General features: G+C 33.1%; 1 protein-coding gene across 1 annotated transcript in view; it reads right to left on the bottom strand.

Moving 5' to 3' along the window:
* The window catches only part of LOC115883458 (homeobox-leucine zipper protein HAT1-like), a 175569-nt gene extending 157700 nt beyond the window's left edge, over positions 1-17869 (bottom strand). The window contains exon 1 of the mRNA XM_030901822.1: positions 17081-17869. Coding sequence (XP_030757682.1) covers positions 17081-17750 — 670 coding nt within the window. The 5' untranslated portion in view covers positions 17751-17869. The remainder of the gene's footprint in view (positions 1-17080) is intronic.
* Positions 17870-20355: the final 2486 nt, after the last annotated feature.

The following is a 20355-nucleotide window of genomic DNA, read 5'->3' as shown; positions in this document are numbered from 1 at the left end:
AATTTCGAGATTTTTCATTTATTCCTTCCTTTAGAGGCCAAATATGAGACAAATTAAAGAAGTTATGAGACTTCTAGAAGTACCGTAGAATTTTGATGCCCAGTGAGAATAATTCACAAACTATAATGTTTTTATAATTATTAAATATATTACCAATATATCCAGTTACAGTATGTTCTATTGACCGTTAAACATTAAGATTCTTCTTTTATCCACAACAGTGTTACAGGGCGGTCAAAAAACTGGTGTTTGACGTGGCGGCACACTGCCTTACCCCTAGATTATACTTAATTAGCTATTCAAATTTGATACCGAACTATCAGTTTTAAGTAGATTATATTCTTCAAGGTTGCTACAGGGCAAACAAATATTATAAAAGATTCATGTTCCAAAATGGAGTGCCACGTAATATCATAAAAGAACGTAATGAAGATATTCGATAATTAGTTGCCAAACCCGAAGACAGACTGTATCGCCATGTCAACATAGGAATAATCCAGTCGTATGATAACCAGAACCTATTACGATGCTTTACAGAAAAAAAAATCCCTATGAGTTTATAGACTACTAATACACACTAAACTTTTAGCCGAGAAGGTTAATTGGAAATTTGATATGAATTAATACACTTTTTTTGTTACTGATTCAAAGTTAAACACTACCTAATAATGTTTGTGTTTTTTTTTAAGTTCACCCTATTTGTTGTTGAATTAGAAGAAAATTTGTTTATCATCATTATCCAGATTCACGGATCCACTGCAGCACATATGCTCCCTCCATCGTAACAATACATTTCTGCCTTGAGTAACTTATAGCCAATTGGTTTTAATCTTTTTTATGTCATCACCTGATCATCTAATAGGGGACACTTCCTCTAATTCTAAAAGCATCGCATCTTGGACGCAATTCTATGATGAGCTTAGTACCAACTCTATTCTATGATGAGCCTAACAAACTCACATTCTAGTCAAATTTGACTTACTAGCAATTAAACCATCAATAATTATTATGTTTAAAAATGTCTATAACGTGTAGTGTTTTGGAAGGTGTCAAACAATGTCGTTTTTGACTTCTCCTTAACCGTTTCTTGGAAAAAAAAATAGGTATACAGATACATACACTTTATAATACTTCAGGTTGAAAGCTTTATCAACCGTTGAGCCAGCTTGTTGGTTTTAGTATGCAGTAGAGCGATTCTATCTTTACTAATATACGAAAATATACTCAATTGCAATCAAAATTATATACGCACTCCATAATTTAAAAAAAATTGTTAAAATAGAAAAAAATCAGAGAACATTAATCTCATCGCCGAGATTCGCTCTTTCCGAAAACTGATTAGCGGGACCAACCTCCTAACCTCCGAAAATAGATAATAATGACCTCGTTATTTCGGGGTATACGCGTTCGTTCGGCATCGTTTCCCGCGTATCGGATAACCAATTTAAGAGGGCGCGCACGGCAGGCCACCTTTCCTGCTGGAGTTCCTGGAGAATGCCGGATAGAGGAGAGGGGGGAGTTGAGAGGCAAAGTTGGCGAAACGCGAAAACGGCACCGGCTCGCAATTAGTAAAACGATACGCCAAACAAACGTGGTTAGCGGATCGCGTAAAAAATATCCCGTTACCCTTTATTAAGATTTAGTTCGGAAGTTGTCGGGTATTTAGTGAGGACCGGGTTGGTTAAATAGCATTTATTATACTAGCCAAAGAAAACACTTTTTAAAAGAGATCAAGAATGATGATGATCAATATTTTACATGCTATAAATGATTTGTATATTTTGAGATATTGCAGCAACTGAAGAAGTTAATTAAGTAAGTAAGAAGTTACTTACTTTACTTTTTACTAAGTTTATATAAAACCTCATGATAATGTTTTATTAATAAAAATACTAAAATTATTCTATTTTACCAGGAGAAAACACAAAGCGAAATTCATCATTAGGTGCTCTACCAGCTGACACTTGACGAAAAATAAAATTGTAATTAATTATTTCGTCTAAAGCTACAGAAAAATAAAAATAATACAGAAGAAAAAGAAAAACAAAAATAGATACAATGTCACTAGGGTATTCGAAACCAGAGCTATTTTTCAGAACCGGAAATTTCGGTTCCAGGCTTCTAAGGAACCGAGTTTTCCCGTTTTTTTCGGTACCAGCAAATTTTTGTTCGATAATGGTTCAGGTCGTCAATCAGCAAGTAAGGGATAGTTTTCAGAAGTAAAATTGATAAAAAATAATAATTTTAAATGAAAATAATGTAAAATTAACATGAATGCAAATGAGCATAACCAAGAAAATAAAAACGAAAAAAACATAGGTAAACAACATAAACCAACTAAATTTGAAAAAAAGCCTTACATTTTCAATTAACACGTTGATTGCCATGGCATTTGCTTTTGCTGCATCTTCCAGAACGACACGGTGTAAAAATCGTAATGAGTCAAAATGAATTAAATATCAGCATTTTATATTCAGCATATTTATTTCATATTACATACTTTTGTTTTATCAAAATACATTCCATGTGTATTTTATTAGTCTGTTGCTAGACCAGAAATCGTATTGACACGTTCTTTTAGTCCTATTGTCCCTTGGTGATTTTGTATTAGATGTTTGTCTATAATATTTTCTGATTTTGTTTTGACTAAAATACTCCTTGTATGTGCTGCAAGCTTTCTAATCACTGTTAAAAAGCTATTTTAATTTTGAACTCCCTTCCTAATCTCCTTTCTTTGTTATTGATTATTATAGTAATAGACGCAGAGCAAAGCAGTTTCTTCATGGTTTCCTTGCTTGAGTAATGTTCATTGGTCGTGAATTTTCTTGAGGTTAACTACAATTAAATTTGCCATTTTGCTGTAAATCATTCCTTACATTCATGACTTCCTTCCTTTGGATATATGTACATTCTTCCTTGCAATTTGTTGCACTTTATTGCTCTGTAATTTATGTTTCTGACGATTCTTTCCTTTACTGATGCTGTATGGTTCTGGGTAGGTTTTCTATAAACTGGTGTCAAAATCCTGATATTTTGTCTCTGCACTCGTACGCCCAAGAAGAAAGAGCATATATCTTTTTGTCTATTGGTAAACATGTTGATATAGATTGACTTTTTTCAACGAATACTTACGTATATTTTTGTAGCCGCTCTAAGCTACAATGTTTTTAATATGTTTTTTTTATGAGATCCAAGTTTCGTTGCCTTAATTTAAGATGACGATCATAATTGCACGGTACATACTAATCTTGACAACGAGGGACATATTGTTTCCAAAGACCCGTCTGCGTAGTTAAAAATAGGCCTTGTTTGCAGGGACTATTCTATTTCCTATTTCATTATCTAGGTTTCCTTTGTTGCTAAGAATACTACTCAAATAGCAAAAGCAATCCGCAAGTCTTTTCCCGACAAGAACAACTCGATGAACCTACAACAGTATATAAACAACGAACGGCTGATAATCTTATACCATCAAAAATAAGATCCTCAACCATCTTCCGCACACACATACATATACATTATGCCAAACTGCCTTTATTATATTAAGAAATCACGTAGAAATAATTTAATGGGCGGCGCAATATCGCCGCCGAGGCTCTAAATTAAAAGCGGCCTGCGTGTGAGGTCCGACGGGGGGCGGCGCGTTTTCGGGGGGCCGGAGCGAGGTGGGGCGGCGGAAGATAGGCCTGCGACCGTGATTTATAACGGGCCGCGGGCGGCAAGGGCGACTTCGGTACTCCGAGTCGGACAAGCGGAGAGAAGGAGTGGATGGAAAGTGAGAATCAAATGGAAATGGTATATTATATAGTTTTTATAATGTGGATAATGGTAACAGTACAAGAGAGAATAAAGTAATTCTAGTCGAGAATGTTACATTATCTATCCATAACCTAGAGAATGTAGAATGTTTAGGAGGGGAGATCACCGCGTGTGTTCCCCTTTCTTGAGTTATAACTCATCATACAGTCTCAGCGCTTTAATGAAATCCAGTACCTGAGACGGCTCCACAGAAGCCAGCTCCCCATCCTCATTAGCTGTACCAAAGTTCATATCATGAACAGTCGTCGTCTCGGCGCACTCAGTGATAAGGTGTTCTGGTGTTTCTTCATTTTCCCCACAGAATCTGCATCAGCCTACTGAGGTGTTCGTTGAGGAGACAATGTCCTGTTATAGAAACCCCGTGACAATCCAAACATTGTTTTTATTAAATCAAGGAAAATCCTTGATTTTTCTCGGTCGTGAGTTCTGAGGAACTTCTTCGAGTGTTTTAGATCGCTGGAGGACTCCCATTCCAGGTTACGGATGGAGTCTTCCAGGTTCTTCAGTTCCGCTTTTAGTTTATTTCCGCTTGGAAAACAGAACAGTTCTGGTCCTGTTAGTAGAGTGGTCGCTCCTTTTCTAGCTAGATTATATGCTTTTTCATTGCTGCTTTGTTGTGTTTACACATTACTAGTATCTAAAAAATTTGGCCCAACGGCAAGATTTGAACTAAAAAATTACATAATTTAGTTTGGGTCAAATTTTGTGAACTCAATTAGAATCTCTTCCTTCGTTGATTGGGCAAAAATTTTATATGCTTGCTTATCTTCGGCGACAGTCCAATTTATGGTACCATGAAGCATACTAAAATATAGTACCATATAATGATAGCACTTCCCAATCAAACGATTGGGCTCAATTTAAGTATATTTGCGTTTCTTCAGGGACAATGCAAAAATGTGGTACCATGAAGCTGGTCTGAAGATGAAATCAGAAGCTGGATATCAACTCTAAACAACTAAACTTGTATTAAATAGTTCTAAAATAACAGGAAAAATACCTTACGATAATGATGCATTAATAGAAATGCGCCGATTAAAAGAAAATTAAAAAATTAAATATAAAATTATTAACTAGAAAAAAAATCTTTTTAAAAACAAGATTTTATTTAAATCTTCACAAATTTTAAATGATGCTGTAGAGCATAGCGAACCATAAAGTATATTATAGGTATTCATAACATAAATGCGTGTAAGCCTGTGCCAAGTCGTCGAAGAAAATATCATTAGCAAAATTATTTACCAATAAAGTACAAAGCAAAAACATAATTTAAATCAGGATTAAATAATAAACAAGAAGAGCCTAGAATAGCATAGAGATATTTCTGGCTCATCTTAATCTTATTGTAAAGTGCGATTCGTGTGCTTTCTATTCCTATTCTATACTTTTTTATGCTTCTGTAAAGGTGTTAGCGATAAATAATGAAGAAATTGATAATGAAGATTTATAAGATTGCCGTATTTCTTAGTTTTTAACCTAACTAAAAATAAATCTTTATATATAAAAATATTCGACTGCTTAGAAGAAATTGGTTTCAAATATATAATATTTTGTGTTTGGACGCTGTATTATTCCTAGAATCTTCCCCTAAGGATATCTTTTATTTTGATTAAAAATGTTCAAGATTACACGCTTAACAAGTGTTTGAATATGTAACAAAGGACTTATCGGAGAATAATATTGACATTGTTATAATTTATTTCAATCAATAATCAATCAATATTAAATTACTTATTCTGAGATACCGGTAGAAATGTTATTTTTATATATATCCAAGTTGTCCTTAACCTCAGTTTATCGATACCGGGTTTTTGTCTCATGTTAATCGTCCACCAGATAACCTTCCGTCGTACACACCAGACTCGATGCTCAACGATTATTTCGGCACAGTCAATTAGCATAATCAGGTGCGAATTGCGATCAGAAACGATTCGGTTGGGTTGCCGCAGTGTTGCCAACCGTTTTACCATTAAGGAAGCTGCAGATGGAACAATAATTATACGAGATTATAAAAAGCGCCAGTGATGAGTTGATACTGTATGAAGAATTTAATACATATTACCGTTATTTTAGTGCAAAAACTTATTAAGACAAAATTGTTAGTTACACAATAATTGTTAACAAAAATGTGAGAAAAAAAAACATATTTTGCAAACCGTGCGTCCCTTGAGCCTTGCGGTCTTCATTAGGTCTTTAGATGTCTAGTGGTAGATCTGTGTAATTTTCAGAAAAATATGACTTAATGCGGTTATATGTGAAGCACATGTATGTAGCAGGGTTATTTTTACATCAAAGTAAAACACTTCATTCAGTGCACCAAAGCACTTTAATTTTAACATTGGACGCGGGTTTTACTAACTGAAGTTTTCAACAGAAGATTTTAAACTGTATAAATTTACCAGCAGATGATTAAAACTACTGTTAGAGAACATGGGTACTCACAAGTAACATTTTAAGTTCCTTTAAGTTATATATTCTCAAGGTTAGTTATATAAAGGTCTAATAAATGTCTCATTGGTGTCTTACAGTGTTGTGATATATATAAGTGTAGCGTTGGTTACTTATCACTAATAGTAACATTAAAATGTTGTTTATCACCTTTCCTTATAAAAATAGAGGTTCTTGTTACTAAAGGTTTCATAGTAAGGTTTTATAAAGGTGTTCACATCTATTTTATATAACTTCTGGTATTAGGCGTTATAAAGGTACGCAAGATATACACTATATAATTAAAGGTATTATAAAGAACCATTATGTAACCAATAACACTACAAGTTATATAATTGTTCCCTCAAATCGTTTTTTTGCACCTTTCAAATGTTTGCATGCTTTATATAACCTGTAGTTACCGAATACCAAACCTAATAACATAACCTCAAATTTTTTAATATAATCAAAACAAATAATATATTAGCAAGCAAAGCAATTCGGTATTATAATGAATAATAAAAAAATAAACTGGACAAAACACAAAAATACATCTACGTTCAAATGAAAGGTTCTTCAGAATTAAAGAAAAATAGGAATAATCCAAACCTCATTCAAACTACATCTACCAATATTGAAAGCCAACATGCAAATTTACCATCCACTAGCAGAGATCAGGATCAACCTGAGATATTTCCAACAGAAAGTTGCCAAAACGATCAGGAACAGGAATGAGCTTTGCGCTTTAACATTACACTTACTGCACTCAAAGAGCTTTTTTCTATAGTCAATTCATTCATAACTGTTCTACCAAAGTACCAAAGGACCCTAGAACTCTTTTGAAAACTCCTACCACTTTAAATATAGATCAAATTGAACCAAAACAGTATTATTTCAATTTTATGAGGTTATGTTTTGTTTTCTGCGCATTTTCTGACAAATTGCTGTAATGTCAAACTTCCTTCGCAGGGAGTCGCTACAGTCGACACCTCGGGTTACATAAAGGTTTTCTGGGTGACTAAAAGTAGCCATAAACACCCTGGCATTTATAATGGTGATTTGTATCACCTTTTTTTAGACCCTAAAGTAATATATAGCACTTTCAAAATAATGGACGCCATTATTATTGATGTCTTCATTTTTGGCTATAATGAGTATATCTAAGATATCGTTGAAAACTGGTACAAAACTATATTTTGGCAAGTTGCCAGTTATTTCTATGTATATTAAAAAAGTCGTATGTTCTCTTATTTATATTAATAAATTTGGCTTTCATTACAAAAATTTTACCATATTTTTTTGGTTTATAAAAAAATCTATTAAATAATTCTGCTTTTGGGGGCGCATGTGTTTTTTGGAGGTAAAATTGATTTTCACACAGTAAATTTAATATCGCATATGTATTTAGTACTCTGGATAGGCACAATAGATGTTATTAAGCCAGTAATTTCTATAGTCATTTGCATAACGCAAACGCTTTTGTAGGCTATGACAGGGATGGCGTCATTTTGTCTCTTTTGTTTCTGGTCTGGATTATCTGCGTAGGACAACTTGGAGCAATAAGATCATATATCTGCTTTTTATGCTAAAAAAAGAGGCAAATATTAAAGTAGTTAGTCAGAAAAAAACAAGTATATTTTCAAAAAACGCGCATGCGCGATATTTCTATGGAGGTAGTCTCTGGGAACCTTCTCAACACCACTATACAACTATTATATACCCTTTTTCAGTTTTATAGCGGTAACTCGATAGGATATATAAAGGTGTTGAGAAAGTTTGCAGGACTTTGGTTGCACACCTTGAGTGTTAAGGGTTACCATAGGAACAGTTATAAAATGGACCGTTTAGGGCATATAAGTGTTATATAATGGTTACCAATAACTCACGACAACCATTCTAGATCCGTTTAGGTTGTATAATATAGTGTTGGGAAGTTTCCTAACACACTTATAAAAATATATAAATGCTTCTTGGGCTGAAACGCGTGTTCAGTGTTAAAAGTAAAGTGTTTTGATGTATTGTGGAGAATTAGTGCTTTATTTTGCTGTTGTGTCTCCAAAGGTTCTAGCTCCCAACTGTAATTATTTTTACATTCCATCTAGGCTACCATTTCTCTGTATCACTCAAGGTTTGTTATGATTATTAGTCTAGCCTATATTACTCCAGCTATACTCCAGTATGTTTGTCTTTTACACGAAACCGTTCTTCACTGGATGACTCTCTAAATTCTCCGTTTCTAGTATTTCTTGGCTGTCTGTATTATCTACCGACAAGACAGTTAAATCTATAAAGAATGTGACTTACTGTTTTTGCTCTTCTGCTGCAGAGCTTAGAACGGAGGTATCTATTTAGCAAGTTGATTTTCTAGATGTGTGTTTTCATCGGTGCTATTTCAGCTGATTTATATTAAGAAGAAATAATTTTATTCTTCTTTTCGTATATGGAAGACCAAAAAATTTGTTTCCGTGATTTTGATCTGGTACTTCTGCCCAGTCCAGTTAGTACTTCTATCTAATGCAGTCCACACGGCCGTGTTTTCTGTCAGTTTATTTGTCTCTCCTTCTACCCAAAAGTTCGTTAACTTTGTTTTTCTCTTACTTTGTAACTTTCGTTATATTTATCCCACAGCTCAGTGGAGTCTAGGTTATAGTCTATCTAACGAACGAATATTGAGAATGACAGTTGTTAATCATTTAATTGTTAACACAATATGAATGTGAATAATATGAAAAATGGCGTTAGCGATGGCTATGAAGTGAAGATCGCTGTCACTTTGTATGTAAAATTATATGGGAAATGTCGTCGATGTTCATTTACAAGCAAATTTTTTTTCGATCAAACATATCCATGCTCCGTGTATACAATAAAAAGTTTTCTGTCTGCCACTATCATTCCACTTCTTCATTTCCATTTAGGATCCTTAATTGTACAGGTCATATCTGTCACTGCTTTAGCCTATTGCCCGTTCAAATTCAGCTTTACATTGTATACTCGTCGATACTGAAACAGAAAGTCAAGAAGTTTTGTTATGGCTGGCAACATTGGCTCTATGACAAATTTCCTCGAGTCCGGCCAGTAAAAGCGGCAACAGCGGTGCCGTGTAATTGCCGGTAATTGTGGCTTTGATTAATCGACTTGCGACATCGACGGCGTGTATAAATCTCGAAGGCGAGGCCTAACTGGACGTAAAGGCGAGAAATTTTGCAATTTATTGGTTTCTGTACGGGTCGCGCGTTTTTTCTCATCGCTCGTATTAACATATTAATGGGTTTTTATGTAGCTCGCGTGGAAGTCGTGACTCTAAATGATAGTACTCGGCCTGATCGATGTTTTTAAATGAATTTCCTAAAGCGAATTTATGCAATATTCAACCACTTGGGCAATTTGGAAGGTTCTCCTGATGCAGTTTCTGCAGGATGCGACTCTTATCTTAATTGAAATAACACCCTTTTCAACAATATAGCTATGATTTGCTTAATGGAATGCGAATTGGATTGTATTTAAATTATGCATAAAATCAGTTCTATGAAATTAATTTAAAGCTGACCGTTGGTAATTTTTTTCATAAGAAGTGTCTTTAAGGATACATGGAAAAAATAAATTATAATAATCCCCGCAATAGTATAAAATACTGCTGCATTTTGCGTCTAAAATGGTACTAGGCATTACGTTGTAGCGTTTGTTTATATCAATTTGTAGATCTCCAAAATAGTTAAATATGCTTGATCTTATACGAAAATAACGAACAAGTAGTGTGGTGGTATTTGTGTAAGAGAATATTCACATGATACTCTGAAATTTAAATGAAAATCATTTTTACAAATTGTATAGCTCTACTAACTTTTTTTGACACAATTTGCTGTTTCTAGGCACTATTGTAAACGAGTTGGGGAAGAATAATAACTTGGCTAATACAACAATTCTGTGTCATATGTTTACAAAAATATAAATACAATGTTGTAGTTTTTTCTTTTTATATGTTTTTTATAACCTTTTTAAAACAAATTATTTTCTGTGTCGTTTTCAATTCTCCACGATGAAGTTCTCCTAAATATAGTTCTGATGCTATGGGATAGTTACACCATCAAAGAATCTTGCCAATTATAAATATTAGGGTTATACAGCTGTTCCATGAGTCCAGAGTCCAATGATGAATAACAAACTCTAACACTGGTGGATCTCGGAAAATTTCCCGAAATCAATTGACCGTTAATTTTCCTTCGGCTATCTGTTTTCGAACAATTTTCTGAAAATGAACTCCGGGAAATAGTGATCTTCAGAAAACAAGATATCTATAAATATCCACACTTGAGTTTACAGGGTGTTCCTAATTCGGGGTACGAGCATTGGTATCTCGGTAACCGTAATAGATACGAATATGTATATGAAGTTGCGTCTTGACATGTTCACCAAGATGCCATTAAAAAAGTTTAATAAATTTCAAGGATTGCTGAGTTATTTATAAAAAAATTGGCGCCGGGAGGCACGTATAGCCGCCCATACTAAAATATGTTAATATCTCGAAAACTGCGACTTTGACTGATTTTGATGTTATTACAAATTTTGTTGCAAATATTATTCCTAATCTTAATTTGAAAACCGCGTTTCGCTAGCTACTGTAATTTTGGAGTTACGATTTTTTTAAATTTTTAACCCCCTCCCATACCTCCTAACCAACCCTCCACCCCCACCAAAAACTAATGGCCAGATTCTCGGGTGCCACAGTATTTTTGTGCCAAATTTGGTTAAAATCGGTTCAGCGGTTTTTGAGTTATCGTGATACAGATGGCAGACGGACAGACAGACAGACAGACAGACACCACGAAAATATTTTGTATTTAGGGTCATTTATGACCCAAATAACTCATTTTGAGTGAAATTAAAAAACTTTTTTGCCGATCTTAATAGCCTACCATACCTATATTGGTATGGTCGGCTAAAATGGATTTTTTTGAAATCAATTTTATTGATTTGGGAAACCGAATTGTTTCAAACCTGTAATAAAAAATGCAGGTCCGTATTTAAAAAAAAAATAAGTTGTATATGTATCTCACAAATTACCAGCTAATTTGCAAATCTAAAAATAATATCAGATAGCCCTGATAAAGTGGCTATGAGAATTAATTTTTAGATTTTCTAAAAACTAACGACAGCAAAAAATAAAATTGATTTCCAAAAAAATACTTTTTTTTCTAAATAACCCGAATTACTACTTTGGGTATAATTGGGGACGGGCTATAGGATGACGGCCTCGACGTTTCGAACCGATCGACGCTTCTAAATGGACGAAATTATTAGGATTTTTCCTAATTATGGGTCGATTGGAACTAAACTCGGCACGTTGACAGAGGTACCCGAATGGAATCCTCAAACAGAGAGACGGGCAGACGCACAGTGTAACGAAAACTAAAATAGTGGGACATTGGCATTTTTCTTCAGTTATCACTATTCTTGCTGACATTTTTTGACAGAAATTAAATAATACGATTAGGAATTTTTGCTACAGGGCGAAAACAGTAAAAAAAGGCGTAATGGAAAGGCAAAAAAATACGAAGTTTTATAAAAGGACTTTACAGGTATATTTTTTTATTTACGAAGAGTTTATAGCTCTTATGGACCAAAAACGTTATCAAATTACTGTCGAACAATCATTTATCTCCCGCTAATATGTCAAAACTCAATCAACATTCGTAAATATTCAAATAATCAGGGATAAATTAGATAAGACTGCAAAACTCAAAGAGAACGGCACAAGTGGCAAATATCTTTTAACAGTATTAAATAATATGATAATATGCGAAAAAAACGTATTCATCTTCAACAAAGGAAACCATAATACACACCTCACAAAAAATTTCGCAACACTTATATTTTTCGTAGTATTTATTCTTGAATCGCTTCAAACATTTTTATGTGAAAAACTTAAATCTAAGGTCTGCCTGAGTTATGATATACTTTCCATTCCTTAACAAGTTGCCATTAATGCAAATAACTTTTGAGATTATTGTTAACCAAGAGAATTTAAGAATACTTTGCCGGTTTTAAGATAGAGACTGAATAAAAGAATAAAAATATATCAATTGTAATTTTGTGTTTTCATTTCAAATATCTTTTCATAAAAACACACGAATGCCTACATCTGCAGATAAGAATGAAAAACAAAAAACGTTATCGATAGATAAAAAAAGAAATACACAACAAAGGCTGGCGACAAAAATGTTATCAACATAAATTTTGAATGCTTTCCGATCCGTAGTTGAGGCACTTTAGGTCGAAAATGTCGGTTGAATGATCTTCACCCGACTGACCGCACCAACAATGATGCAGCATTGACGCTGGAGTGTTAAATACATCAAAGAAATCTTTGCCGGTTTGAAAAAATAATTAAATCATAGATAATTTAAATCTTCATTATGGGCACCATCCATTTTTATAAAGATTAACATCACAAGTTGGTTATTTGTTTGCATATCGACTTTTTATTTTGGAGTGCATTTTTACTGTTTTTGAAAACATGCAATTTTGTTGTGTTGCCGTTTTGCTTTGTTGGTTTGATGTGGACCCGACATTAGATACTGGAAAAACGGGATACTCATTCAAGCTGTGGAGAGCTGGTAGACAGATACTGGTTTCAAGATTGCCAGAGGGCGCAGGAGTTGGAATAGTAGAAGCGAATAATGGCAATAGCTTTCCCACTAAGACTATCCAAGCGTGTCACAATTTCCAAAATGTAATCACGGCATTCATTATGTAATATAATAGTAGTTTGTCAATATATCTCTAGAATGGTGGCAGTATTTCACTGGATAGAGGCAGGAGAAACTGTTCATAGTAGAACATTCGCCGAAATTTAGAGCATATCTGATAAGCAAATATCGAATAACTCTAAAATAGTGGTGGAACTAGTAACAGGACATTGCAAGTTGAATAACTCGGCAAAAAGACGGCCGAATACATTCATGTCAATACGATAGCCCACCAAATGTGCCGGTCTTTATACTGAGCAATGGTAATCCATTTGCAAATAAGTATATGGAAATTTCTCTCCAATTTATAAGAGATTTTGAAAAGGATATGACTGAGGAATGTATGTAGAGATAAAGGGACCAAAATAAATCACAATGGAATAGGCTAATACCAACTCTAATAAAAATGATCTATCTAGGATTTCTTATTAAAATCTTTTCATAATAATGACATTACTGGCTGATGTTTTCAAGTTAAAATTTGCAGTTGATATAAAATTTAGTACTTAAGTTGAATTTCCACAATAATTTGCACTCGCTTCCTAAACTATAGCATAATAACTCCAATATAATTCATTCTTCTAGAAATTGTTTCTGTAATTAGACCTAATGTAAATAGCTATATATTTTTTGCAGATTTCTACTCGTACAGTTTTTCTAACATAAATCTCCGTTTTATCCTTGAGGAGTCACATTTTTTTCTCATCACTTGTTTTAATCATATTAATAGAATTTCATGTATCTAATGAAAGTCGTGACTATAAATAATAGTCTTCAAACTCATGCAGAATTTTAAATAAATTTTGTAAAGCCAATTTATGTAATTTTCATCCTCTTACTCAAGCAATTTCAGATGATCTTCTAGTTCAAAGATTATACCATTTGCGACATCTGTCATTATTTTTAATATGAACGTTTCTTGTGGTGTAGATTTCTAATGTAAAACTATAATAATCCATTATTACTGGGGTAAGAAATCCTCTCTGATTGATATAGCATAATATCTGCTATTAAAAATAGTACCTAAACTGGGATTTAAAAGATTTTAGACTGAGACTAAGAGATTCCAAGCAAATTACTTTTCTGACATTTTTTTTACAGTATATTATTGCCCCCAGTTCTCCTATTTATCTCTACAAGGCTAATTTTTCATCTAGGTAGGTAATCATTAAGATTTTGGAAATATATATCTAGTAGTTTAATTCTCTCTTACTCCTTTCTATAACTCCTCTTTTTAACTGCTCATTTCCATTTTGTCTAGATCAACAAAGCTCTATATTACTTGAATTAAGCCCACCGGATTTCTTGAGATGTTACTGTTTGCATAAGTTCTAAAATCTTTATGCGAGGATTAGCTATATTGAGTGGAATATATGTTTCATCAATATGTTTTTATATACATGCTTTTTCCCTATTTTAATGAAAAACTCTTACTTGTATAACTAGATACCCTACCAGCTTGTAAAAAGTTAATTTAAGTCACGTTTTCAGTATTCCATGTACTTGTTTTCTAAGCAATTTATTATTTTTCCTAAGAGGTTTTTACTTAAAAAAGATAAAAAGCTTCATAGCAATGGTTACGATCACTTCAGCCCTGTTTGATTTATATTCTAATTTTGTACAAACAACTTATTATGAATATTTAGTTATTATTTTTCTGATTCAATACTTACGGCTATATTATTATTCACGATTAATAAAGTGAATAGATAAATTCTTCCATGTGACTTTTGAAATATAAAATTTGTCAAAATGCTCTGCTAAACCTTGCAAATACATCTACAATTTTACTTTTTAAGCAGTATTGTAAATACCGCTTAGAATATTATTTTTTACGTATAATTTACATGTGTAATTGCACATATTATCTTAATATATAATAAATAATAATGTATACTATTTTAATAATTGGATTAATGAATACTTTAATAATTTATTAAAGTATAATTTAAATTTTAAGTTATTTATGACTAGTTTGGATCAATTTGTGAACTCAATTTTTAGAAGGGTTGTTTTTTACTTTAATTTTAAAACACCCTGCACAATAATTTCTTGCGCAAATTTTCCAATGACATTATTTTTTGGTCAGAACCATGTCTTCTGAACATTTTGTTTTTCGGATCATGACAATATATGTCTTGGTTAAGTATTAAGAGCGAAATGAACTTGCCACCTAACATTTTCAATTTTTTCAATTTTCAATTTTTTTTGATGTTATTTTTCAATATAACATGGTAGCTTTGTGAACTTATTGTGAACTATATACTACTATAAATTGCCAAGCATGTTCGACAGATCTGAACCCTATGAGCACATTTGGGAAATGTTTGGCAGAAGGGTTAGAGATCGTGAAGCGGCACCAGCTTCGTTAAATGAACTTAGCTTGGTATTTAAAGAAGAAAGGGAAAACATAACGCAATATGATATATGCAGCTTTATTGACAGAAATGAACGGAAACAAACTACAGGAAGTTGTAGCAGCCAATGGGAGCAATACCGCATATTTAAACGTCACAAGATATAATACCATTAAAAAGTACTTTATAATTATATCAATTCAACTAAAATAACTAGCCTTGTAAATACCGCATCATAAAAATGTTGGGTGATGATAATATATAATTACATGCCAGTTATAAAATCTAAACAAAAAAAAATCATAAAATCTAGCCAATATGATAGTTGTCAAGTACGATAAAAAGTGATCATGAATATCATTATCAAAAAACAGATTTATTCAAATATAAATTAATTATCATCAAAATAATGCATTTGACCAATCAACTTTAATAATTAAATGTCAAAACGAGAGAAAAACTAAACTTACTTATTGTAAAATTAAATAATAAAAAAATACTTACTTACTGTAAAATTAAAATGTTAAATTTTCATATTTTTGAAAAGTTATAAACCAACGAGACGAGAATGGTTGTATAAGAAATAAGGTATTTTCACTTATTTTTATATTTATCTATTTGATCATTCTTCTAGCAATTTTATTTATTTAAATCAAATGTGTTTAATATGAGAGCCATCTTCATTTATTTAAATTAACGAATAAAAATTAACTATGAGGAAAGCTGAAATGTTTAAAAGATTTCGAGACATGTTGACTAGATGACTACTCACTCTATAATAAGTTCGAAGTATCGTCCCTAATTATACCGTATTGAAGTAAACAGGATGGGCTTAGCGATATTTACATCGATAAATCAAAATCTTCTATCGATAAGGTTGAAGTGTTTAAGGAAATGTCAGTATTTATCTATAGTTTTTTTGTCGTTTAGTATATCATAATAAAACAGTTTACGAAACGTTCATTTCCACAAACTTTAGTACTTAAATTTTTACACTAAATAGCACAATCGTTCCGCATTTATGTTACAGCATTTAAGTTATATAGTTCTATAGTTTTATATTTAGTTAAGTTATATAGTTCTATAGCTTTTTATTGGAATATTCCTGTTCTCTATTCGGCATACTTTTGAATGTACATTAATTTTTTTTGAACATTAATTTAATGTCAGTGGCCAACACGGCTAATATTTAGTTATAGTAGCAGAAATAATTAAAAATAGATAACTACAGCATCTCTCCAGTCAGGAATCAATATAAAGAATTAAACTATATAAACAATAAATAGATAATTAGCATCTTTTGATATACATAATTATGAAGAGTATGATTAGCATTATTTAGAATTTTTTTTCGAGGTAGTCAAAATATCTAAAATTTATATTATTACTTATTTCATTTGTAATCTATTTTTATGAAAGACAATCTCCTCTTTATTTCTTTTTAAAGCAAGCATTGTATTAAAAAACGTCCGAAATTTGAACTATACCTACTTACATCTTTATTTTATTTTCCTTCTTATTTATTAGCTAATTGAATACTACTCGGAACATTTTAAAAACAAGTAATTGAAGGGTTATATACAGATATTTACTGAATTGTCCTTTAAAAAATGGTCCGATCATTCTTTACAACAATCCGATATCTTCATTCATACAAATCTCCGCTATTTAGTAAAAACATATGTTTATAGTTAATTTACGGTTCTGAGCATATGACTATGTAAAACTCACCTGCACTTGATTCTCCGGCTGACGAATCAAAGGTTTTTGACGTCATCTGGAACAGCGCGTCCAACGGAGTAGCTCCGGGCCCTCCAGCTTGCTGTTGCTGCTTCTGCCGTTGCTGCGACGAACTAATCACATCGGGAGAACAGCAATCGCTGGCCACGCTAGACGACCGATCGCTACCCGTTTCTGAGGTGTAACTAGCTCCAAAAGCCACCAGATCTGGCCTCAACAAAGCCAACTGCTGCTGAACCTTTAACTGTCGATGAAGATTTTCCAACCGTCGCTGATGAGCTTCGGCTTCGGCTGGATCCAAGTCCCACGGCCGCACTATACGTCCCCCCGTCACAGACCTGGATGGTTTATGGTTCAAAATATCCGTAATCGAGAAGCTTTTCACACCTTCCACGCGCTCCTCAGCCGTTGGAGAGATACGTCGTTCCGGAATCATTTTTAACCGTTTTAAAGGTCCGAAATAGTCGTCAGATTCGTCGTACTCTGGACTGAACGATCTCCTTAACGCCGGACTAGGACACCCCACACTAATTTCGTCCTCTGAAATTGCCCGGCATGGACTGGGAGATCTAGAGACCGCCGGACTAGGGTACTTCGATCCTAGGTAGGGAGACATTTCGCCGTTAGAACCTTGTGGCGAGCCGGCGGCAACGTCTTGCATTTTTTGATGCCCTAGCGAAAAAATCGAGAGCGCCACTCGCACATTCCAAAACTGACACCCGCGCGAATTCACATAGCACCAAATCGGGCCGGTTAGCAGTCCTCGTAAACGCACGTGAAGCCGCAACAGATCTCATAACAAGTGATGAAGGTGCCCGCACCAATCTGCCCACCGACACCTCCTTAACGAGCTCCGCCCCTTCTCCTTCCCTCGGCCAATCGTGATGGGTCTGTTTCTTTGTAAAAACGCCGCCGGGTGTTTCGATTGGCGGTGGGCGGAGCTCGAGGCCATTGCTATCCGCGCCCGGCCCACCAATCATCTGTCCAATTTGCGCTCGGCCGTCGACGTAATTTGTTTCGGAGGGCGATAAATGAGATTTTGTTTTGGGAGGTTATTTAGCATGTGTTTAATGTAAATTATTTCGCTTTATGGGTTTTTACGCTGCGACTGCTTTATTGCTGAGAGGGAGGAGTGGGAGCGGGGGGCTTTGCGCTTTCTGGGCAAATTAATTTATTTAGTTCGTGGAGGTTTTAGGTGCTAACACGTAACGATTTTTATGCCCGGTTCGTTTTATGGAGGCTATTGTGTTGATTCGATGTCGAGGTATAAATTAGGAATCGCGTTAAGTCGCTAGAACAAAGGAAAATATCTAAAAATTAGAACGGTGTTTAAATAAAATTTCAAACAATAAGCGGAGGTAATTTTTGCCCCTTCTTCATATATATTTAATTTTTATACTATACGATCGAAAAAAAAAGGCGTCAAAAACAGCTCGGAATGACAATCGATTATAATTTTGGCGAGGTCAAGCCCTAGACGTCAGACGTCATTTAATACTTGGCCCGTTCTCTTCTTTATTTTTGAATGGCGCTTACTACCAGTTGGGTTTAACAAAGTTGTAATTTATTTTTATATTGAATAAAAATGATTTTTAAATGGTGTAGTGTAAAATTCGAGAAAAATATTTTTTGGGATATAGATTTCTGTGTTAGGACACGTTTTATTGTTTTTGAATCTTTCTATAATTAGTGTTAATTTTTGATAAGTTTTATGTCAGTTTTTAGTAAATTACGTCTATAGATTGACCTCGCCAAAATTATCATTGTAATTCCTGTGTCGCCTTTCACACCGTTTTTTTATCATAAGGTATATGTCACTAAATAAATTTAAACTTTTCGAAAATATATATTTTTTTATTAAAATAGGTATATTTAGAGATATCCGCATACCAATAATTTAAAAATAACAGTAATCAATAGCAATAGATAGAATATACAGGGTTGTTCACCACATACCTACGACACGGAGTATTGACGATTTATTGAAGTTTTATTGGCCAAACAACCAAACCAATAAAAATATGTAAATATATAAATTTGCAAAACATCTATTTCCCCAATTCAAAGATAAACAAGTTAACAATATTTAAATGCATTAAGAAGAAAATACATCCTTCTAAAGCTACTGTTATATATTCATTTTCATGAATATCTACATCTTAGTTGTTCATTTAGCTATCAGTGACTTCCACCATGCTAATGTTGGTATTTTTTGCAAATTAATTCCAAATACATATTTTGGAAGAGGGTTTGATTTAGCAGTGAATTTAATCAATACAAATGGTACATACAGGGAATTTATTTCGTTCGAAAATTAATTTATTTAAATATATATTTTTTTATTAAAATAGGTATATTTAGAGATATCCGCATACCGATAATTTAAAAATAACAGTAATCAATAGCAATAGATAGAATATACAGGGTTGTTCACCACATACCTACGACACGGAGTATTGTAGCTAAACGATTAGATTTTTACAAATTATAAATTTTTGGGTTCGTTGAAGGACTATTAGAGCTACAATTTAAAAATATTTTTACAAGATACAGAGTGTCCCAAATAAGTAAAAAATATCATAGTTGTATTTTTATAAATGGAACACCTTGTATATTATTCTATTTTTGGATTCTACGATTGAAATAAAGGTAAATTTGGTTAAGGTTTATCACATTTAAATCTTACCGTTTTTGAAATATTTTCAATTTTGTGAAATTGCAGTAAAAATTTTAAGGCTTCATTTCTCCAAGGGTATCAAAGTTTTTAATACTAAATATTTACTGAAGATTATTTATTGATCAGATATTGTGTTGCAATAATAAAAATTTTACTACTTTATACAGAGTGTCCAAAAATTTATATTAAATAATTACTAGCTTTAAACGGCAATAACGTGTTTAATTTGAATGGAACACCCTGTATATTTTACGTGAATCATATGCACAATTTAATTGTCTATCAAATTTTATTATACCATTTTTTACCTATCTCTTCAACTTTTCGTAGAAAATGCATTTTCTTTTAATTTAGGCCTCATTTATCACTATATTCATGGAATGGGTAAACATTTCAGATTTTTTTTAAGCAACATATATGCACAAAATGTACAGGTGGTAAATATTGCAAGCCCATTGGTATACCAAAAAAACTATTTAAACCTTTATAAAAGAGTATATACGAATTAAATATACCACCATTATTTCCGACCAAAAATTAGTTAATTACATACTTAATTAATAAAGTGTTCTAAATAAATGTGTATTTG

The sequence above is a fragment of the Sitophilus oryzae genome, unplaced genomic scaffold (assembly GCF_002938485.1).
Source record: "Sitophilus oryzae breed Bouriz unplaced genomic scaffold, Soryzae_2.0 scaffold_1903_pilon_pilon, whole genome shotgun sequence".
NCBI lineage: Eukaryota > Metazoa > Arthropoda > Insecta > Coleoptera > Curculionidae > Sitophilus > Sitophilus oryzae.
This window is presented reverse-complemented; position numbering and strand designations above follow the sequence as displayed.